General features: G+C 37.7%; 1 protein-coding gene across 1 annotated transcript; it reads right to left on the reverse strand.

The window, feature by feature from the left end:
- Positions 1-9,037: 9,037 nt before the first annotated feature.
- On the reverse strand, positions 9,038-10,290 carry MYCTH_2051168 (uncharacterized protein; the record flags this gene model as incomplete). Its single annotated transcript, XM_003660829.1, has 4 exons — positions 9,038-9,204; positions 9,251-9,625; positions 9,685-10,026; positions 10,086-10,290. 4 exons carry the CDS (start codon positions 10,288-10,290, stop codon positions 9,038-9,040), a joined length of 1,089 nt encoding a protein of 362 aa, XP_003660877.1.
- Positions 10,291-21,690: the final 11,400 nt, after the last annotated feature.

Raw genomic sequence — 21,690 nt, forward strand, 5'->3', positions numbered from 1 at the left:
AGAAATACTATAAGATTACTATAGATCTTAAGGCTCTTTAGCTTAATAATAAATATTAATAGATATAAGGTTAGTAGGTAATACCTAAACTATGAAGAGAAAAGGATATAGAAGGAGATATACTAATAATTAGGATTAACTTATTATATACTAACCTATAGAGGAAGGGACCTAATAAAGATAAGGTAAGAAAATATAAAGGTAATACCTTATAGGTAAAATAGATTAGCCTAGAAGTATATATAACCTAATAAGTAGCTAGAATATATATCTAATATAAATAGAAAGGTTACTTTATTACTAAATATAACTTTACCCTTACTTTAAGGCTAATATAGTAGAACTAGTTAAGAACCGATATTAATATCTTAAAAGCTAAAGATTAGAAGGAAGATAATGACCTATCTAATAAAGAAGATAGGGAGTAGAGAAAAGAGTAACCCCTAAGTAAAGTCTTATAAGGGGGTTAGAAGATTATAATTACCTAGAAGATAAGTTTATAGAGATTAATAAAAGAATACATAGACCTCCTTTTCTTATTCTAATCTTCCTTAACTTTATTAGCTTTATAAATACTTAAGTAAATAATAGATATTCTAGCTATAGTACCATTAGTAAGAGAATATATTAGAAGTTTAGAATTAAGTAGATTAGTTTACCTATTATATATACCTTTAGGATTATAACTAGGCTATAACTAGATTAGAAGATTACTTAGATAGCTTATATTATAATAGATATTAATAGCTAGAAAAGCTGGGCTATATTCTATATAATCTTAGAACTTATATATAATATTATATTAGGCCTCTTATAGATAAAATATTAGGAAGTTATACTAGATATATATATAAATATTCTTAAAATTAATATATAATTAGGACTATTTATCTATAAGATCTCTTTATAGCCTAGATAAATAGGAATCTTCTAAATAATAGGTATAGTTTTTATAGATATAATATAAAGGATATAAAAAAAGAAGACTTCTAATACCTTTCTAGTTACTAATATCTAAGAGATAATAACTATCTTAGAATTAAGATACTAATTTAATAGAGATAGCCTAGAAAAAGGGGGTACCTAATCTAAGCCTAATATAAAGTTAGAGGTTACCTTATTAGATAAACTTTATAACTTTATTAACCTCTTTAATAAGGAAAAAGTTAATAGACTCCCTCTATATTATAATATAGCTAATTATTATATTAAATTAAAGGAAGGCCTAAATAGAAAGATTCTTAAACTCCTTTAAAGGCCTCTTTATAATATATTATAAGATTATTTATTAGAAGTCTAAAAGTAAGTTATTAACTTACTAGATAAGGGATAGATCTAAGCTAGCTCCTCTTTAGCTATTACCCCTATCCTCTTAATAAAGAAAGTAGATAAAGGATAAAGATTCTATATTAACTATTAAGCGTTAAATAAGATTATAAAGTAAGATTAATACCTCTTTCTACTTATTAAGGAGATACTTTACTCCTTAGCTAGAGCTAAATAGTTTATAAAGCTTAATATCTAGGTAGCCTTCTACTATATCTAGATTATAAAAGGCTATAAGTATTAAATAATATTCTAGACTTAGTTTAGCCTCTTTAAATAGCTTATCTACCTCTTTAGATTTATAGATATACCTATAACTTTCTAATAATATATTAATAATACTCTTAGCCCAATATTTAGAAACTTTATAATAATATACCTTAATAATATCTTAATCTATATATTAAGTAATAAGAAAGATTATATAAGGTAGGTAAGGGATATATTTTAAAGGCTATAGAAAGTAAGACTTATATTAGATCTTAAGAAATATATATTTATTATAAAAGAAGTTAAATATCTTAGCTATATTATAAAGGTAGGGGCTTAGATTTATCTAGACCTTAAAAAGCTAGCTACTATTTATAAGTAAAAGGTACTATATAAGGTTTAAAGAGTATAGAGTTTTCTAAGGTTCATAAACTTCTATTAAGACTTTATCTTTAACTTTTCTAAGTTAACTATACCTTTGATATAATTAATTTATAAGAATACCTTATTTTAGTAAGAGACTAAGGAATAAGAGGCCTTTAAAGCTCTTAAGATAGCCTTTATATTAGAACCTATCCTAGTATAATAAGATCCTAAATAAGAGATAATACTTAAGGTAGATTACTCTAGGATAACATTAAGAAGGTATTTATCCTAATAGGAAGAAGATAAAGTCTTATATCTTATAGCCTACTATTCTATAAAACTATCCCTAGCTAAATAGAACTATATAATCTATGATAAGGAATTACTTATAATTATCTTATACCTAAAGGTCTAGGTAGCTAAGCTTTATAATATTACTACCTCTTTTTAGATCCTAACTAACTATAAGAACCTTAAATACTTCTCTTAGCCTTATTTAATTAGTAAATAGTAAGCTTAATAGGCTAAAATACTCTCTTTCTTTAACTTTGAACTTTATTAATAACTAGGATTATAAGCTTCTTATCCTAATATCTTATCTTATTATAAATAAGATTATCCTAAGGATATATAATATATAATATAGCTCCTTTTTACTATTTAGATAGATATAACTAGTACCTTATTATTATTTAAAATATATTATCTACTAAAGGGGAATACTATTTTTATAGATATATAGCTTATAGCCTTATAAGATGAGGGAGTTATTAAGGATAAATATTATATATATTAGCTTTAGGCTATCTAAGATAAGGCCTAAAAATTTCTAAAGGAGGTAAATATAATATAGACCTAGATTATAGATTACTCCTTTAATATATATAAGGTACCCTTTAATTCTAGGGTAGACTCTAGCTTCCTATATAGGAGCTACTTATAACTATTATTCTTTAATATATCTATAACTCCCTTATATTATTATTATTATTATTATTATTATTAGTCCTATACTGCTATGCTAATAAGTATGCCAGAGCCTCTCTAGTTATATACAAAGGAAACTATACCTAATAGGCCGGATAAAAACCTCTATCCTGCCTCTAACGCCTAATCCGGAGTACCAATATATTATAAAGAAAAGGAGAAGTGGCTAGAATAGCCCTATAGAGGCCTTCCCTCCCGGTCTAGTCTCCTTACGAGGCTGTATTCTGGGAGCCTCCCTAGGTCTATTAGCCACTATAGAACCCTCCTTGCCAAACGATAGTTACAGGTCCCTGTACCCCGTAGAACGAGGTCTAGGTCCCTTTACGACCGTATTTCCTAGGATTCCTACGTTCGGTTTCTTGGTAGGTTCGGGTACTATATGACTAGGTGCTCTATAGTTTCCCTCCCCTGGCTATAGGTATAGTAGGGGGTATTAACCTTTAGGACTTAAACCTTAAAAAGGAAGTTATAGAGGCTAATAGCCCCTATATAGGCCTATACCAGTAGGGAGCTCTAGGCCTTTATTAGGCCTTGGTACCTTTATAAGCCTTCCCTTATAAAAACTAGGTATAGAAGGTCCTTATCTAATATGTGCTATATCCTCCTACTAGCTTAGTCGGCCCTCTAATGGTTGCTCTAGCTAGCTAATATAGCTAGTTCTATAGCCTATAGCCTTCTTTATAAGGTCTATAGGGGGGGTTAACCCCCTCTATAGCCCTCCTAAACCCATTGCCGGACCGTCGACCTTACTACCTCTAGGGCTATAGGCTTCGGCTCCTAGCCCCTTGCCCTAGCCCTTCTCCTCTAGAACCTCTGGCTTAGCCTATTATAGGCCTATTAGATAAGAGCTCTTATAGGAACCTAGGAGGCCCCTAGCCCTACCCTAGTCTATAAGAGCGGTTAGTCAAGTTTAGCTTTAAAGTTAGCTAGCCTCTTATTAAGATAGAGGTCGAGGGGTAGTACCTAGGCTTCTATTTCGAGGCACTGGATAGGGGTAGCCTTATAGGCCCTGGTAACTACTTGAAGGGCCCTGTACTAGGCCTTTAATAGTTCCCTAGTAAGGCCTTCTGGCTTACCCCCTGGCTTAGTAGGCTTATAGAAGTTCGAGGCTTTATAGGCTAAGGCGTTATAGATATACTTGGTATAGACCTTATAAGCCTATAGGAAGCCGGGGCCTTAGGTCTTTATAGTAAGCCTAGTCAAGGTAAACTCCTAGGTTTCTAGCTTCTTAGCTACCCTTATATAGTAAGGGCCCTATTATAGCCTCTAGTCTAGCTAGACCCCGAGGAATCTAGCTAACTTTAAAGGGGCTATAGTAATAGTACTCCTTCTAGGCTATAGGAGCTCTAGTAGTTACGATTACTATTTCTAGCCCCTATTAAAGTAGATAAGCTTGTACTTTTCTAGGGTAAAAGCTGTACCCTAGGTCCTTGCCTACTGAAGGTAGGCCTTCTAGGCCCTCTATAGTTAACTATTATAGGCCTCCTTGGCCCTCCTAAAGGCTAAGAGGTTAATATTATCGGCAAAACCTATTAAACTAACTATAGGGTAGGCTTAGTAAATAGCCTAGTAAAGAGAGGCTATATAGAGGACAAATAGTATAAGGGAGAGGGGTAACCCTTATAGGATCCTAGCCTTTACTACTATATCTTCTATCTCCTAGCTATTAAAGTAAAGGATAGCTATCCTATCCTATAGCTACTCCCTAACCTAGATTACTAACCACTTTAGAAAGCCCTAGCTCTATAAAGTGGCTAATAGCTAGGTATAGTTAATAATATCGAAAGCCCCTAAGATATTAAGCTATAGGAAGGAGGTAGCTACCTTATACCTCTAAGCCTCTTAGACCTAGGCTATAATAAGCTAAATAGCTAGTTTAGTAGACCTATATTCCTAATTACCTATCTACTTAGCTAAGAGAAGCCTATAGGCCTCTATAATAGCCGTTACCTTCTAGGTAACTATAGCCTCTAGCACCTTACCTACTATCGGTAAGAGTACTATAGGCCTATAGCTACCTAGGGTAAAGTAGGCCTATAAGGGTTTGCTAGGCTTATAGAAGACTATTATCTTAGCCCTTTTAAACTAGGCTAGGAAATAGCCAAGCTATAGGCTCTCTAAGGCTAGTTTAGCTAGTATCTAGTAGAGCGGCCGCCTATAGGCCTTTAGTAGGCCTATAGGGAGGAGGTCCTCCCCTAGGGCCTTCTATAGAGCTACTTTAACTAATACTACCCTGACTTTACCTACTATAACCTCCTAGCTTATTTCGAACTTCGGCTCCTAGTAGTCATTTAAATCTAGGTCGTTAATATCTAATAGGTCTACTTCTAAGTTTAGAAAGAACTTATTAGCCAGGGCCCTAGCCTTCTATTAATAGGTTATAAGCCCTCCTTTAAAGGCTAGGAGCTTTAGAGGGTTAACTAGTAGGTAGCTTTATAGCCTTACCTACCGCTCTAGCCTTTATAGTAGGTCCAGCCGGTTAGTTACCTCCCATAACGTAGCCCTCTAACTCTTCGTCTTTATAGCCGTAATAGTCTTAGCCTGGTCCTATAGGGCCTGCCGAAGTACCTCCTACGTATAGGGGTTTAGAGTACCCCTATAGGCTCTCTCTACCTCCTTAGCCCTCTTCCTAGCCTCTCGAACCTCCTTTGTCTACTATCAAGCTCGTTTGCTACCTATACTAGCCTTCTTTACCAGAGCCGAGACTATAGCTATTTCCTTGAGGGCCCCTATAAGCCTGTCGAAGGCCTATAGAAGCTCCTCTAGGCCCTAGAAGATAGGCCCGGCTAGGGCCGATGCCTATCTACTAAGCCGGAGCAGGAGGTAGGCTGCCTCGGCCCGCGTAACTTCCTCGTCTAGGCTCTTCTAGTCCTACCCTTTACTAGCCGGTATAGTCCTATTGGTCCCCTAGAGGGAGACGTTTAGGGCCTGTGGGTAGTTAATACTATTAGTAAAGATAAAAGGAATAATGAGATATTAAGTTTAAAAGGGATAGAGGTTTTTATTTAGCTTATTAGGTATAGTTTCCTTTATATTTAACTAGAGAGGCTCTAGTATACCTCTTAGCATAGTAATATAGGACTAATAATAATAATAATATTAAACTTTACCCTAGTATTATAAAATAACTATATTAGCAGCCTAGGAGGCTATAGCTAGACTATAGGATAACTAGTAGCTAATCGCTTAATAGACTAATTAGGGGATTATTATTACTAAAACTAGTAATAATTAGGGAGTTTATTATTATTATAGATAAAACTAGTAATAATTAACATTATTATTAGTAAATAAAGTAAAATAGCTATATATATATATAAGCTAGCTAGTCACTCCTTAGAAGAACCTTTAAGAGGTTCTCTAATAAGCAATTTATAAGTATTCCTTTTAGGAATAATAAGACAATTACTTGTATATACTTATTATAAACCCTTTAGCTTTATTAAACCTTACCTTGCTTAGTTAACCTTTAATCTAGAAGTCCCTCTTAGTAAATAAGGGCCTAGGATTTGTTATATATTACTTATTTACTTTAGTTACTATTATAGGCTTAACTAAAGGTACTAATTATTATAATCTCTATTACTCTTATACCTAATACTCTTATATTTTAGGCCTAAGCTATAGGCATTATTACTATGTTATTAGCCTAGGTATAATAGTTACTTAAGCAGATTAATACCTATATTATAGCCTTTAAGTAGGAAAATACTACTCTTTATAGCTATAGTATTAGTAAGGCTAAGATAAAGGCTCTATTTAAATATAGAGGTAGTAAGGAAGAACTCTCTAGCTAGCTTATCTAGATAAGGGCTTATTTCCTCTACTATAAGGAATAATTTGTTAATAAAGCCTAGAAGGTTAGGTATACTACTATATCCTATCTTAAAGAAAAGGTACTCTAATAGTTTAAACGAACCCTAAAAGACTATCTAGAACACGATAACGATAATAACTAGGATGAGTTTACCTAGAAGGTTTTTAAGCGATATACTAAGTTTAAAGGAGAAATGTATAAGGTGTTTAGAGATATTAATAAGAAGTTATATACCTAGGAACGACTTATATAACTTAAGTAGACTAAGTCGGCCTTAGCCTATATTACCTAGTTCTAGTAGGACTTACTCTATATTAGGATTAATAAGGAGGGATTAATATAGCTATTCTATAATAGACTTAAGGAAGAAGTTAAGGATAAGCTATATAAGTTAGACTATCCTAATACTCTTAATAAATATATTAGAATAGTAATTTATATTAATAATTACATATATATATATATATATAGTAATATAAAGGTAAGAATATTATACCCTTGATATATAAGGTAAATAATAAGAAGAAGTATTTTAGAAGTACTTCTTATAGAATATATCTAGCTAGGATAGATATAGATACTACCTAGGCTTAATAGGCTAATATAACTAGTATTAAGAAAGATAAGTCTAATATTACCTATTATAATTATAGTAAGAAAGGACATTTTAAGAAATAAGTATTATAGTTTATAGAAAGATTAGAAACTATCTCTAGATAAGGAAGTTATAATTATTACTAAAGGTATAAAGGTTATAGAGGTTATAACTATAAGTTATACCTAGGACGACCTTAAGGAAGATATTAACTAAGCCTAGGGTTATAAGGAGAATAAGTTAGATATTAATAAGGAATATATATAAGAACTTATATATATTATCTAAAGTATTATATATAATATTATAAAAGAGGTAGCCTAATAATAGCTAAATTATATAAATATTAATAAAGAAGGTTCAAGCCCCTTATAGTAGTATTATACAAAGGAGTTAATAACGTTAATAATAATAGTAATTAATAAGCAATAGAGCTAGCTAAGAAACTTAATAAACTTATTAACTCTAACTAAACAAATAAGTAACCAGAGGTTAACAATACTAGAGAAGTTATACCCCTGATATATATCTAAGTGATAGCTTAGATATAGGGGTTCTTGCTAGTTTAGGATCTAAATAGATAGTAGAAAACCAGGAATATAGATAATAGGTAGGAAGGGCTAAACATTACCTTTCTATAGAACTATATACTTAAGCTCTAAGAGTATAATGCTAACCTAGAGCTAAGCTCTTCTATAATTAAGCTTCTAAAAATATATAAGCTAATACTAACTCTCTCTAATATAGCTATATATCTCTAAAATCAAACCTCTATCTAGTTAGATAAAGAGGAGCATTAGCTTAAAGTATCTAGAGCGTCTAAGTATCTATAGTTATACCAGACAAATCTAGTCCTTTAGATAATAATGACAATAGATATAATAAAAGTAATGATAGTAATATCCCTCTAGATAGATATAAAATAATCTAGTAATATAGAAAAGGATACCTAAACTTATAAAAGAAAGAAGAACTATATCTTAGTTATAAACTTATCTAAATAAACAAGTGTTTATTATCTTTACTATTCCTTATTTTTATAATAATGCCCTTAGATAAACGCCCTTTATATATATCTATTATATATAACTAAGCTCCTTAGAGCTAGAAAAATAAACCTATACCTTATAACTATCTAATTACATTAAGAGCTTCTAACCCTAGTCTATTATTACCTTAGTTACTTATATACCTTAGATACTAAGGCTTATAATTCATTTTATCTATAATGTAGTATGTTATCTATAGACGGGTCTATCATATAAGGTTGGATAAGATAAGCCCTATGGATTTGGCAAACGGACTGGCAAACGGAAGGTTCTTTGTTCCTATCCTCTACTTACATAGAGCCATAGGGCTAGCAAACGTAGGAAGGAGACATCGCATTTTTGAACTATTTACAATACTATAACCTTCTTCTATCTATTGGAACTACTATCTTCTATTAATCTAATTAGATAGAAGTTTAATTTAATGTATATATTATAATAGAGTTATTATTAGCTTAATACTATTATATTTATTAAGATATATGGTATATAAAAACATAATTAAATCTTAATATTATTATATTTTATATATAGTTTCTCTAAATGAATATATAAGGTCTGTCTTAACTTTAGTAACCATTACTAACCGGCTAATACTAAGCTTACTAGAGTTACTCTATTAGGGGAAAGGAAGACAATACCTAGGTTGGTTTCATTTAAACCTATTACTACCTAGTTGCTATCGAATTAGGTCTTGCTGAGCGTAGCCCTCCTCGAAGTGCTATTAGGGTCTAGGTACGGCCGTTCGCCTAGGCCGACCGCTCGGTTTCCAAAGCGTTCACCATAGTTCCCGTCCAAATAGTCAAAGGTAGCGGTATGGAACACGGACCGGTTGTCCCAGATGGCTACCGATGCTGTCAGTACACTTTTCTGTCCAGATATGAAGGGGGAATCGCTCACCGATGTCGTTGGGGTTTTTCCACTTAAACCGGACCTGCAGGTCGTGGTTTTTGTAGATCAGGTCTAGAAACCATTCGAGGAGCCTCGAGCTCTCCTCCTGGGTCAAGCCGTTGATGTGTTTGACATGGCCACCCACGGGGAAAATGCTCTTCCAGCCGGTGACGGGATTGGTACGCACGACGGGGTGAACTGCCTTAAGCTCGGTGCCGACGCTCTCAGGGGCGCCTCGTGGCTTGTCGTAAAGCTTGAAACCAGACGCCTCGGCCACCTTCTGGAATCCAGGCTGCTCGAAGGTGGCCGTAAGACCCTCGAGGAACTTCTGGTACGGCTCGCTGATGCGGTCGTAGATTTCGTATCCCGATGCCCAGAGGGTGTCTGAGAGAGCCTCTGTTAGCGGTATCTCTGGGTTGCCTCCCTCCCGAGCAGCCACATACCTCCACCAGTGGTGGGAAGCTCAATCAAGCGGAGGGACGTGTAATCAGCTGGCACAGGTTCGAATGCAATATCGCTATGCCATTGACCACTGTTCTGCTTTTTCGCGCTGAGCGTCTCTGGGGCAACCTTGGAATAAAACTTCTTATTCTGGATCGAGCTGATGGTGCTGATCTCGAGGTCATCACCTCCCAGTTCACGCTCGGAGTTGAGGATGGGATGAATATGGAGCCCCGAGGTGGCAGGCCGTCCGGTCAGCTCACCGAGTCTCAGGATGAGATTCTTCTGCGTCTCGTTGGTCAGGCCATCCTGGGCACGGAAGAATACGACGCCACGCTGGGAGACTGGAGTTGTAAGCCACGGCGCCGCCCAAAGGCAGGACCACGAGTGGCATGTGACTTACTAGTGATGGCCAGATCTCTCAAAAGCTCGTCGGAGTTGGGGGCATTCAGCCATTCGTCCAGTTTGGCCGTAGGGAACTCTCGACCAATGACGGGAGTGACATCAAAGTATTCGTACGCTTCAAGTGCCCCCGAGAGCTTGAGAGGCTCACGAGCCGGACCTTTGGTCACCGTAGGGGTCTCGGTATCGATTGCCGACGGAGCCATTGTGCTCTTTCTCGTTGGGCCTGCGATGCGGAGCACTTCTGGGGTATTGATGGCTGATGCTTGTTTTCGCGGAATCAGAGGTTATCAACTTAGTCCTTCATTCCTCCTTCCACCACGGCCGACGGAGAGTGTCCCATTTTATATAAAGTTGACAGCAGCCCTTCAACCACAGGTTGGCCCAGCTGACGAGATGAATTTACATCATCGACCCTGCCATCCTCCTCACACATCTGCTAACCCCCACGTCCCCGCTTTCTGATACTGCACAGCATTACAGGACCAGACGGATGGTTCACGGTGGACGGTAGAGGGTCATTGAATGGGCGTCGATGGTGAAGATTACGAGCTCCCAGGCACGCATTCCGCCATTGGTATCATGTTATTATTATTATTATTATTAGTCCTACACCGCTATGCTAATAAGCATGCCAGAGCCTCTCTAGTTATATACAAAGGAAACCGTGCCTAATAGGCCGGATAAAAACCTCTGTCCTGCCTCTAACGCCTAATCCAGAGTACTAATACACTACAAAGAAAAGGAGAAGTGGCTAAAATAGCCCTATAGAGGCCTTCCCTCCCGGTCTAGCCTCCTTGCGAGGCGGTATTCCGGAAGCCTCCCTAGGTCTATTAGCCACTATAGAACCCTCCTTGCCAAACGATAGTTACGGGTCCCTATACCCCGTAGAACGAGGTCTAGGTCCCTTTGCGACCGTATTTCCCAGGATTCCCACGTTCGGCTTCTTGGTAAGTTCGGGCACCATACGACTAGGTGCTCCACAGTTTCCCTCCTTCGGCCACAGGCATAGTAAAGGGTACTGACCCCCAGGACTTGAACCCTAAAAAGGAAGTCACGGAGGCTAATAGCCCTTATATAGGCCTATACTAGTAGGGAGCTCTAGGCCTTTATTAGGCCCTAGTGCCTTTGTAGGCCTTCCCCTGTAAAAACTAGGTATAGAGGGTCCTTGTCTGACACGCGCTATATCCTCCTGCTGGCTTAGTCGGCCCTCTACCGGTTGCTCTAGCTAGCTAACACGGCTAGTTCTATAGCCTGTGGCCTTCTTTATAGGGTCTATAGGGGGGGTTAACCCTCTCTATAGCCCTCCTAAACCTACTGCCGGACCGTTAACCTTGCTACCTCTAAGGCTATAGGCTTTGACTCCCGGCCCCTTGCCTTAGCCCTTCTCTTCCGGAACCTCTAGCTTAGCCTATTATAGGCCTGTTAGATAAGAGCCCTCGTAGGGACCTAGGAGGCCCCCGGACCTACCCCGGTCTATAAGAGCGGTTAGTCGAGTTTAGCTTCGAAGTTAGCTAGCCTCTTATTAAGGTAGAGGTCAAGGGGTAGTACCTAGGCTTCTATTTCGAGGCACCGGATAGGGGTAGCCTTATAGGCCCTGGTAACTACTCGAAGGGCCCTGTATTAGGCCTTTGATAGTTCCCTAGCAGGGCCTTCCGGCTTACCCCCTAGCTTGGTAGGCTTATAGAAGTTCGAGGCCCTATAAGCTAGGGCGCTATAGATACATTTGGTATAGACCTCGCGGGCCCGTAGGAGGCTAGGGCCCTAGGTCTTTGTAGCAAGCCTAGTTAGGGCGAACTCCTAGGTTTCTAGCTTCTTAGCTACCTTTATGTAATAGGGGCCCTACTATAGCCTCTAGTCTAGCTAGACCCCTAGGAATCTGGCCGACTTTGACAGGGCTATAGTGGTAATACCCCCTCCGGGCTGTAGGAGCTCTAATAGCCGTACCTACTATTTCCGGCCCTTATTAAAGTAGATAAGTTCGTACTTTTCTAGGGCAAAAGCTATACCCTAGGTCTTTGCCTATTATAGGTAGGCCTTCTAAGCCCTCTATAGCTAACCATTATAGGCTTCCTTGGCCCTCCTAAAGGCTAGAAGATTAGTATCGTTAGCAAAGCCTATTAAACTAACTACAGGGCAAGCTTAGTAAATGGCTTGGTAAAGAGAGGCTATATAGAGGATAAATAGTATAGGGGAGAGGGGTGACCCCTAGGGGACCCTAGCCCTTACTACTATATCCTCTGTTTCCTAGCCATCAAAGTGAAGGATAGCTACCCTATCCCGTAGCCACTCCCTAACCTAGACTACTAACCACTTCGGGAAGCCCTGGCTCCGTAAAGTGGCCAGTAGCCGGATATAGTTAATAGTGTCAAAGGCCCCTAAGATATCGAGTTATAGGAGGGAGGCAGCCGCCTTATGCCTCTAAGCCTCTTAAACCTAGGCTGTAATAAGCCGGATGGCTAGTTCGGTAGACCTATATTCCCGGTTGCCTATTTGTTCGGCCAGGAGAAGCCTATAGGCCTCTACAACGGCCGTTACCTTCTAGGTAACTATAGCCTCTAATACCTTGCCTACTATTAGTAGGAGCGCTATAGGTCTATAGCCACCTGGGGTAAAGTAGGCCTATAGGGGTTTGCCGGGCTTATAGAGGACTACTATCTTGACCCTTTTAAACCAGGCCGGGAAACAGCCGAGCTATAGGCTCTCTGAGGCTAGTTTAGCTAGTATCCGGTAGAGTAGCCGCCTATAGGCCTTTAATAGGCCTATAGGGAGGAGGTCCTCCCCTAGGGCTTTCTATAGGGCCGCCCTAGCTAGTACTACCTTAACTTTACCTACTATAACCTCCTAGCTTATTTCGAACTTCGGCTCCTAATGGTCGTTTAGATCTAGGTCATTGATATCCGATAGGTCTACTTCCGGGTTTGGAAAGAACTTATCAGCCAGTGCTCTAGCCTTCTATTAGTAGGTTATAAGCCCTCCTTCGAAGGCCGGGAGCTTTAGAGGGTCGACCGGTAGGTGGCTTTATAGCCTTGCCTACCGCTCTAGTCTCTATAACAGGTCCGGCCGGTTAGTTACCTCCCGTAGTATAGCTCTCTAGCTTTTGGTCTTCGCGGCCGTAATAGTCTTAGCCTAGTCCTATAGGGCCTGCCAAAGTGCTTCCTGTATATAGGGGTTTAGAGTACCCCTATAGGCCCTCTCTGCCTCCTTGGCCCTCTTCCGGGCCTCTCGAACCTCCTTCGTCTACTATCGAGCTCGTTTGCCACCCGTACTAGCCTTCTTTGCCGGGGCCGAGACCGTAGCTATCTCTTTAAGGGCCTCTATAAGCCTGTCGAAGGTCTGTAGAAGCTCCTCCGGGCCCCGGAAGACAGGCCCGGCCGGGGCCGATGCCTACCTACCAAGCTAGAGTAGGAGGTAGGCCGCCTTGGCCCGCGCGACCTCCTCATCTAGGCTCTTCTAGTCCCACTCTTTACTAGCCGGTATAGGCCCGTTAGTCCCTTAGAGGGAGACATTTAGGGTCTATAGGTAGTAGTTAGATTTCCTACATTCCACGATATCCTTATAGGTCGCTTCTAGCCTGGCCGAGGCCTAGAATAGGTCTATTATAGAAGGCTAGCTACGTTAGTCCCCCTAGGGGGCCCTAGTGACCTAGCTATAAGGCATACATAGGTTAAGGTCCTACTAGTCTATAAGGCTAAAGAGGTCCCTAGCCCCCAGGCTAAGCCTATTAAATAGGTCCTAGACTAGGTAATAAAGGTTAAAGTCACCTATAAGAACTAGGGGGTAGGTTAGCCAAGGTAGGTATGACAAACCTAACTTAGACTTCTTCTAAAAGGGTTTAGACAAAGGTAAGTAAAGCGGGACAAGCGTACAGGTCGTCTAAGGGATTTGTCACGAGCCAACCATATACCGCGACCCGGTGGGGCACAGAGGGCTGAATGAGCCACCAATCAAGAAGGGCACGAAGCGAGGCTGACACGGATCGCTAGGGAGCACAGGCTACCACGGGCGAACAATTGCCAAAAGGGAAAGATAGCGGAGGATAGCTAGCTACCAAAGGCGATCCAAGGACAGGATCGAAGAGGGCCGTAAGCGGTCAGAAGGAGTATATATACATGTAGATAGTCACTCGTTATGGTGGACTCTGGGAGTTCACCAGTGGTAACAATCACAATTACAGTACTTATACCAAGCATTGCTGATTACTATGAGAGACAACTCTAGTGTTGTTGTGAACCCTTTGGCTTTACCGAATCCCTCAGACGACCTGCCCGCTTGTCCCGCTCAATCTACCTTCGTCTAAACCCTTTCAGAAGAAGTCTGAGTTAGGTTCGTCACAGAATTTGGTAAAGCTAAAGGGTTCATAACAACACTAGAGTTGTCTCTTATAGTAGTTAACGATGCTTGGTATAAGTACTATGATTATAGGTTACTATCACTAGTAAACTCCTAGAGTCTACTAGAACGAGTGACTAACTATCTAATATACTTGTCTGGTTCCCTCATTTCTAAGTGTTCCCCTTTAGGTTCTAATCGTGTAATTGTTGCTGCGATCCTTCGATCATTGTTCGGGTGCTTGCCTTGATCGAAGTGCGATTACTGCGATCACTTCCTGATTAGTCCTTGGATCTTACGGTTCTTGATTAGTTCTATGTGCCTTGTTAGGTCGCCTTATATGGCTAAATCGTGATATGATGCCCCTCCTTTAGGTCTTTTGTTCTTAAAAGACTTAGGTCTATTTAAAATAATGCTAATACCCCTTTCCTTGCTTATATATAGTTATATTCCTTAGTCTCCCTCTTCTCTTTCTTTTATAATATTGTTAAGATAACTGATTGTATAAGAAAGAAGTCAAAGTCTAAGCCTGCTACGCCAACTCTTCGTGCTAACCATCTCCTAGCTGTAATTCTTTCCTCGGATAATCTTTTAACGATATGTCCTTATATACCATATAAGTCTAAAGGCCTCAGTTTGTACGAGGTTTCGAAAAGCGATTCTTCTCGATATGTAGAGTGTATTCGTAATAAGCGTTCGAATTATAACGTTCTTAGCGTTTTTCCTACTTAGCTTCGATCTATTACGGCTTAGTATTAAAAACTTAAGGATAAGCTTATAGCTACTAAGGAGTAGGTCCTTTGTCTCCGGAAATAGAAGCAAATGTAGTTTAAGAAGATGATAAGGGCTATTACTTAGGGTATCGATAGTATAAAGGAGTTAGAGCGAGTAGAACATGAGGAGGCTAAAGCGGCAGTAGTAATAGAGGCTTCTAGGGTTACTATACCCTCTTTAACCCCGTCTCGCTTATCCGCCGATTTCGGACAGCTTTAGAATTCCGTATATCCTGAAGTTCCTTTAGATCCGTCCTTGCTAGCCGATTTCGAGTTAGTTTCGGGTCCGTCGCTTCCGGTTAGTTAGGGTTTCTCTAGTGAAACTACTAAAGTTTCTCGGGGCAATTTAGGTTCTTAACAGGTTCCTATAAGTTATCTTCTAGTCCGAAATCAAGCTATTTAACTAGATACTATAGTTCTCTATTAATAATATATAAATCTAGAATTTCTTCGACATCCTATTCTTCCTTTTCGTCCTCTGCTTCGATATACATAGCAACCTTAGCGTTCTTTGGTGCTAGTTCGAGAAGTGAAATATAAAAAACATCCATCTGTAGTTATATAGATGACGGTAACGATAGTCGGTAGTTAGATGTCGAAATTTATTCTTTGATAACGAAGGGTCCGACCTTCTTAAAGTCTAGCTTCGTGCTTAGTCGCTTGGTTTATAGGTTTCGTATAATTAGGTAGACTTTATCTCCCCTTTCTAAGCGAGGTCCCTCGAGCCTATATTTATTATAGTAGTTCTTCATTCTAGTCTTAATAAACTCAAGTTCCTTTTTAAGCTTCTTATATAGTATGTACATTTGTTCCGCTTTGACTACTACTCTTAGCATTATAACCTCTAGTCCTTACCTAAGGTCTGCTTTATATCTATAGTTCGCGAAGAACGGTATAACTTTAGTTGTTTCCGTTAGTATTATATTATAAGCAAGTTATACTATTAGTAATAGTATAACCTAGTCGTCTTGCTAGTAGTTAATATAAGAATGGAGATATTACTTAATAACTTGGTTTAGTTACTCTGTTTGTCTATTAGTCTATAGGTAATATGCCGTTAATAGCTTACTATTAACGCCTAATTATTATATTAATATTTGTTAGAACTTCGATATAAACTTGGTATCTCTATCGGTAATCTATTCTTATAGCTAAGCATATACTAATATAACTTGCTAATAGATTATATCTGCTAACTGTTTAGCTATCTAAGATTCCTTATAAAGAAAGAAATATACCTACTTAGTTAGGTAATCTACTATAGTAAGAATACTATTATAGATTACTCCTATAGCTATATTTTTAGATTTTAGTAGCTTTATAATAAAGTCTATCGTAACTAAGCTCTATAGTTTATTAGCTATTAGTAGTGGCTAAAGTAGCCTATATAGCTTATATCGTGCCGTTTTGCTTCGATTATAAATGTTATAATTCCGTACGACTTCCTTAACTCGTACTATTAACTATAGAAAGTCGTAGTGTTTCCTAACTTATATAACAGTCTTCGTAACTCCTTTATATCCTCCGAGTTTCGACTCGTAGAGTTCTCGAATCATCTATAGCTATTAGTCCTAGTCGTAGATATATGCTTTGCCTCGGTACTAGAGTTTTCTATCTCTTTCTTCCACTCTATTAGGTACTAGTAGTCCGGGTGCTACTTAATACTATACCTCGTTAATCCTTTCTTCTCGAAAGATTACGTAGTATTCTAGGAACGAGTCAAGTAGATTATCTTCTATAGGTGTCTACATTTTATAATATAGCGTTCTGTCTATTCGTTCCTTAAATAATGGTAGTATTGTTTCCGTTCGTCCTTCTATATAATCCGTTTATCGGCTTAAGATGTCTACTTGTATGTTCTCTTTGCCCTTCTTATAACAGATCTTAAAGTTGAATTCTGCGAGATATTCTACCTATCGTATTTGTCGTCTGTTAAGCTCCTTTGCTATCGTAAAGTATTATGAATTCTTGTAATCTATATATACTTATACCGGTTTAATCGTGCTACTAAGGTATAGTTACTATTCCTTAAAAGCTTTAATAATTATAAGTAGTTCCTTATTATAGATCGGATAATTAAGATATAGTCTATCGAGCTTCTTTAAAAAGAAGGCTATAGGATATAACTTCCCTTGTCTGTCTTGTTATCCTAATTGTCCTCTGATAGCGTAGTCTAAAGCGTCCGTTTCTACCTTAAATGGCTTCTTAGGATCTAGTAATACTAGTACTAGATCTTCGGTAATAGCATTACAGATCTATATAAATGCTTACTCATGCTATTCTTCCCATTGGAATTTAGCATTCTTCCTAGTAAGTTCGTATAAAGGTTGTACAATCGCTCTAAAGTTCCTAATGAACATTTAATGGAAGTTTGCAAATCTAATAAAGCTTTGTATTTCTATAACTAACGTTAGTTGTAGCTACTCTTTGATAGCTTTGATCTTTAAAGGTTCTATTTAGATTTATCCTAGGGATATTTTGTATCCTAGAAATACCGTTTTCCTAACGTAGAATTCGCTCTTTTCCTTATTAACTAATAGTTTATATATATATAGCGCGTCTAGCACTGCTTTTACGTACTTCCGGTGTTTGTCTATTGTCTTAGAGAAGATAAGTATATTGTTAAGATAATATACCGTAAATTTGTCAAGAAAGGGCTAGATAGCTTGATCAATCGGGGCTTAGAACGTTACCAGCGCGTTTATAAGTCCGAATGGTATAACAAGGTACTTGTAGTAGCTATAGGGTATCCTAAAGGCCGTTTTCTACTCGTCGCCTTCTTTAATCTATATATAGTTATAGGCTAATAGTAAGTCAAAATATATGAAATATTAGGCTCCTGCTAACTAATCTCGGAGCTGTAAAATTAGTAGTAACAGGTATTAGTTTTTTATAGTCCATTCGTTAAGTTACCAATAGTTAACGTATAACTATAGCTTTCTATCTTTCTTAGGTATAAATAGGATTAGGTAGCCTGCTAGTAACGTTAACAGGCAGATATATCTTCTTCGAAGGTTCTCCTCTAAATATCGCTTAAGTTCTTTATTCTATATCTAGCTTATATAGTAAATCTTAAAGAACTTTAGTCGTGCTCCTTCCTTGAGCTTGATCTTGTAATCCTATAGGCCGTATTCTAGTAATCCTTCTAGATACTTTAGTTCAAACGCTAGGTATCCTTTATATTCCTTCGGTACTTCCCTAGTCTTGTCTTATCTCTCGGTTTTCTAATAATATACGAACTTGGTTCTATCTATAGCAATACTAGCAATTTCTCCTATCTTAACCTACTACTCTAATTGTAGTGCTCCGCATTCGTTAACAGAGAGAATAGCTATTAGCGGTTTAGCTTGTTCCTCCTATTACGATATCGATGTCGTTATACCGCCTCTTCTAGAGTCTATAGTAGTCTGCCTACTACTATCTATCTCTTATAGTAGATCTATAGGATATACCTTCCTTTAAGTATCGTTTGCTTATAATCCTTATATACTCCCTATCTTGCTAGTCGAATACGACTCCATTTAGGGTTATAGGTAGCTATTATTCTTCTAGCTAATGTCCGGGTTATAATCTTCATACTATAGTAACCCTAATATTATATCTTTATCATTACCTATATCTATAATACTAAATATAACTATCATAGTCTTCCCTACTATAGTAATATTAATCGGTTTAGTTTTCTTATATACCTATTACGTCGGAAATAGCCCTTTGACTATGCTATACTTCTGCTTTATTCTCTAGGGTATTCGTAGCTAATTTATAAGTATCGGCGAAATCAGGTTTATCTCTGCTCCACTGTCCACTAGTACGAGCATTTCGTGCTATTTCTATTATGTTATTATCTATAGTCGCTTATCTTGCCGCCGTCGTCCAAAGATTGCGGCGATTTCCTATATTTCTGCTAAGAGGTCTCGATATAGTGGTCTCTTATGCCAGTTCCTCCTGTACTACGCTACCACTCGCCGCTATACGGGCGTTAATAGTTTTCGGGCCCCTCGAAGGGCCCTAACCTGTTTCCTAGGTCAGTGCTAACTTCTTCGGTTATTTGGCTAATAGCGGCTTTATTAATTGTGCTTATTTCTATAAGCCATTAGGTGCTTACGGCTTCCTACTATTAGGTCCGTTTTACTTTCTATTATATGTACTATAGCTTTATCTAAAGCTCCCGAATTCGCGACTTCTTTTTGTCTACGTAATAGAGGCAATTGTTACTCTAGCACGAGTTCTATATATCTCGTCCTATTCTGTAGTGCCTAGGCTAGGCTCATTTTAGAACTACTATAATGCCTTCTAGATTATAGGCTTCGATCTTCTAGAGCAATTCGGCCGCTCTATTTCTTATATTATAGACCTATTCTATAGGGTATAAGCTTCTGTCCCCGTTTTCCTATCGGGTCGGCTAGTAATTGTTTTCGAATTTGTCGCGGAAGTGATATTGGCATTCGTATACTATATACTAGAACTAGGGCATTTGCGTATATACCTCGTATCGAGGGTATAGTTATGTAGCATCGCCTAGGAGGTATTAGAATTCTTTCCCAAATCCTTCCCATTATATATAGACTGTAGGTACTCTAATGCTAAGATAGGAGTATTTCTTCTAGTAGCTTTCCTATATACGCTTATCTTTTCCACAGTTCGCGCGCGTAAACTAGTATTCTAGGTTCTATATATCGTTACTAAGTTACTAGTTATTAAGGTACTTAGTATAGCTATTAGGCCTATTATATATTATAGGCTATTCTCCTTTAATAGTTTCTACGATATATTAGAGTTCCCTTATTTCGTCCCTTATCTTATTACTCTACTAGGTAAGTCGAGTCAGGTGTCTATCCCGTTCGTGTAGTTCTATATTAAGTTAGAAAACTTTATTATAGTACCACTTGATTCGTTTCTAGAGGAATAGAACATTAGGTCTAGGTCTTTTAATTCCTTAGGTATTAGTTGTCTATAATCTATCTCGTCTCTATATAACTATAAAACCTTACTACCTTAAGGCTAGGAGAATCGAAATTAGTAGTATATACTTTTCTACTATATCCTATTTGGTAAGACCTATCTCTAGGTCTATAGTAACTAGTTCGGAGTACGGTGCTTGTTTGTCTTTACCGTTACTATTATATCTAAGACTATCTATATTATTATCCCTGTCTTTATAGCTTATAGCTACTACTTCGATAATGTCCTTAGTAGTTTTATCGATAACCGTAATTTCCTTTCTAAGGACTATCTTCTATTCTTTCTTCGGGCTTTAAAATTCTCGCTTATAGTGCCCTTTCTTTCTATAGTTATAGTAGGTAATATTGGACTTGTCTTTAATCGTCTTCTTCCGGTCTTACTTCTACGCTATATCTATATCTATAGCTCTAGGGTATATCCCGTACGAGGTATTGATATACGCTCGCTTTTTCTTGTCATTAGCCTTAACTACGGTTCTGTTTATTTGGCCTTATTTCTACTACTCTTGTATATAGAGTTGATTATTGATTCTAATGGCCTATATAATATATTTGTCTAAGGTCTTAGGCTAATCGTACTTATATAGCTTATCTTTAACCTTTTCCTTTAAGCCGTTATAGAATAATTATATTAACGCCTCGTTATTAAGCTAAGACTTAAGTATATCCTATCTAAACTATATAATATAAGAGGCTACTAACTTGGTCTATTAGAGATTAGCAAGTCTTTCTTACGTATAAATTATCTTGTCTTTGTCACTAAAAACCTTCTAAAGCTCTTCTTTAAAACGGTCGTAAGATCGAAAGACTACCTACGTAAATACGTCTTAATCGTCTTCGTCTTCCTTAATAAGGTAGTCATTCTATATAGGCTTAAACCATCTAAGTACTTTGCCCTCTAGTCTCGTAGCTACGTAGAGGACTTTAGCTTTATCGTCTAGAAACTTGTCGTCATTAAGCCAGAAGTAGGATCAAAGGTTTGTTAGGAATCCTACAAGATCCTCCTTAGTTCCTCCGTATTTGCTAGGTAGTTCGATCTTAATACGGCTCACTTTGGCGCCCTTAAGTGCCTTAATTTTGGCGTAGGCCTCGTTAACTAACTTCTATAAATGCTTTTCGCCGTTCTCGAGTTCCTTAATTCGGGCTTAAATAGCCTTATCTCTCTAATCTAACTCCTAGATCCGCTACTAGAGTTAACTAAGCTAAGCAAGCAGCTATTTAGCCATAATATTAGTAGCTATATCAATATCAAGGTCAAAGTCACCTCCATTCTAAACCATAATAGAACAAAGGGAGTAATAGTAATATATAACAAACCTAACTTAGACTTCTTTAAAAAGGGTTTAGACGAAGGTAAGTGAAGCAAGACAAGCGTACAGGTCGTCTAAGGGATTCGGTAAAGCTAAAGGGTTTATAATAACACTAGAGTTGTCTCTTATAGTAGTTAACGATGCTTGGTATAAGTACCATAATTATAGGTTACTATCACTAGTGAACTCCTAGAGTCTATTAGAACGAATAACTAACTATCTAATAT

The sequence above is a fragment of the Thermothelomyces thermophilus genome, chromosome 1 (assembly GCF_000226095.1).
Source record: "Thermothelomyces thermophilus ATCC 42464 chromosome 1, complete sequence".
NCBI lineage: Eukaryota > Fungi > Ascomycota > Sordariomycetes > Sordariales > Chaetomiaceae > Thermothelomyces > Thermothelomyces thermophilus.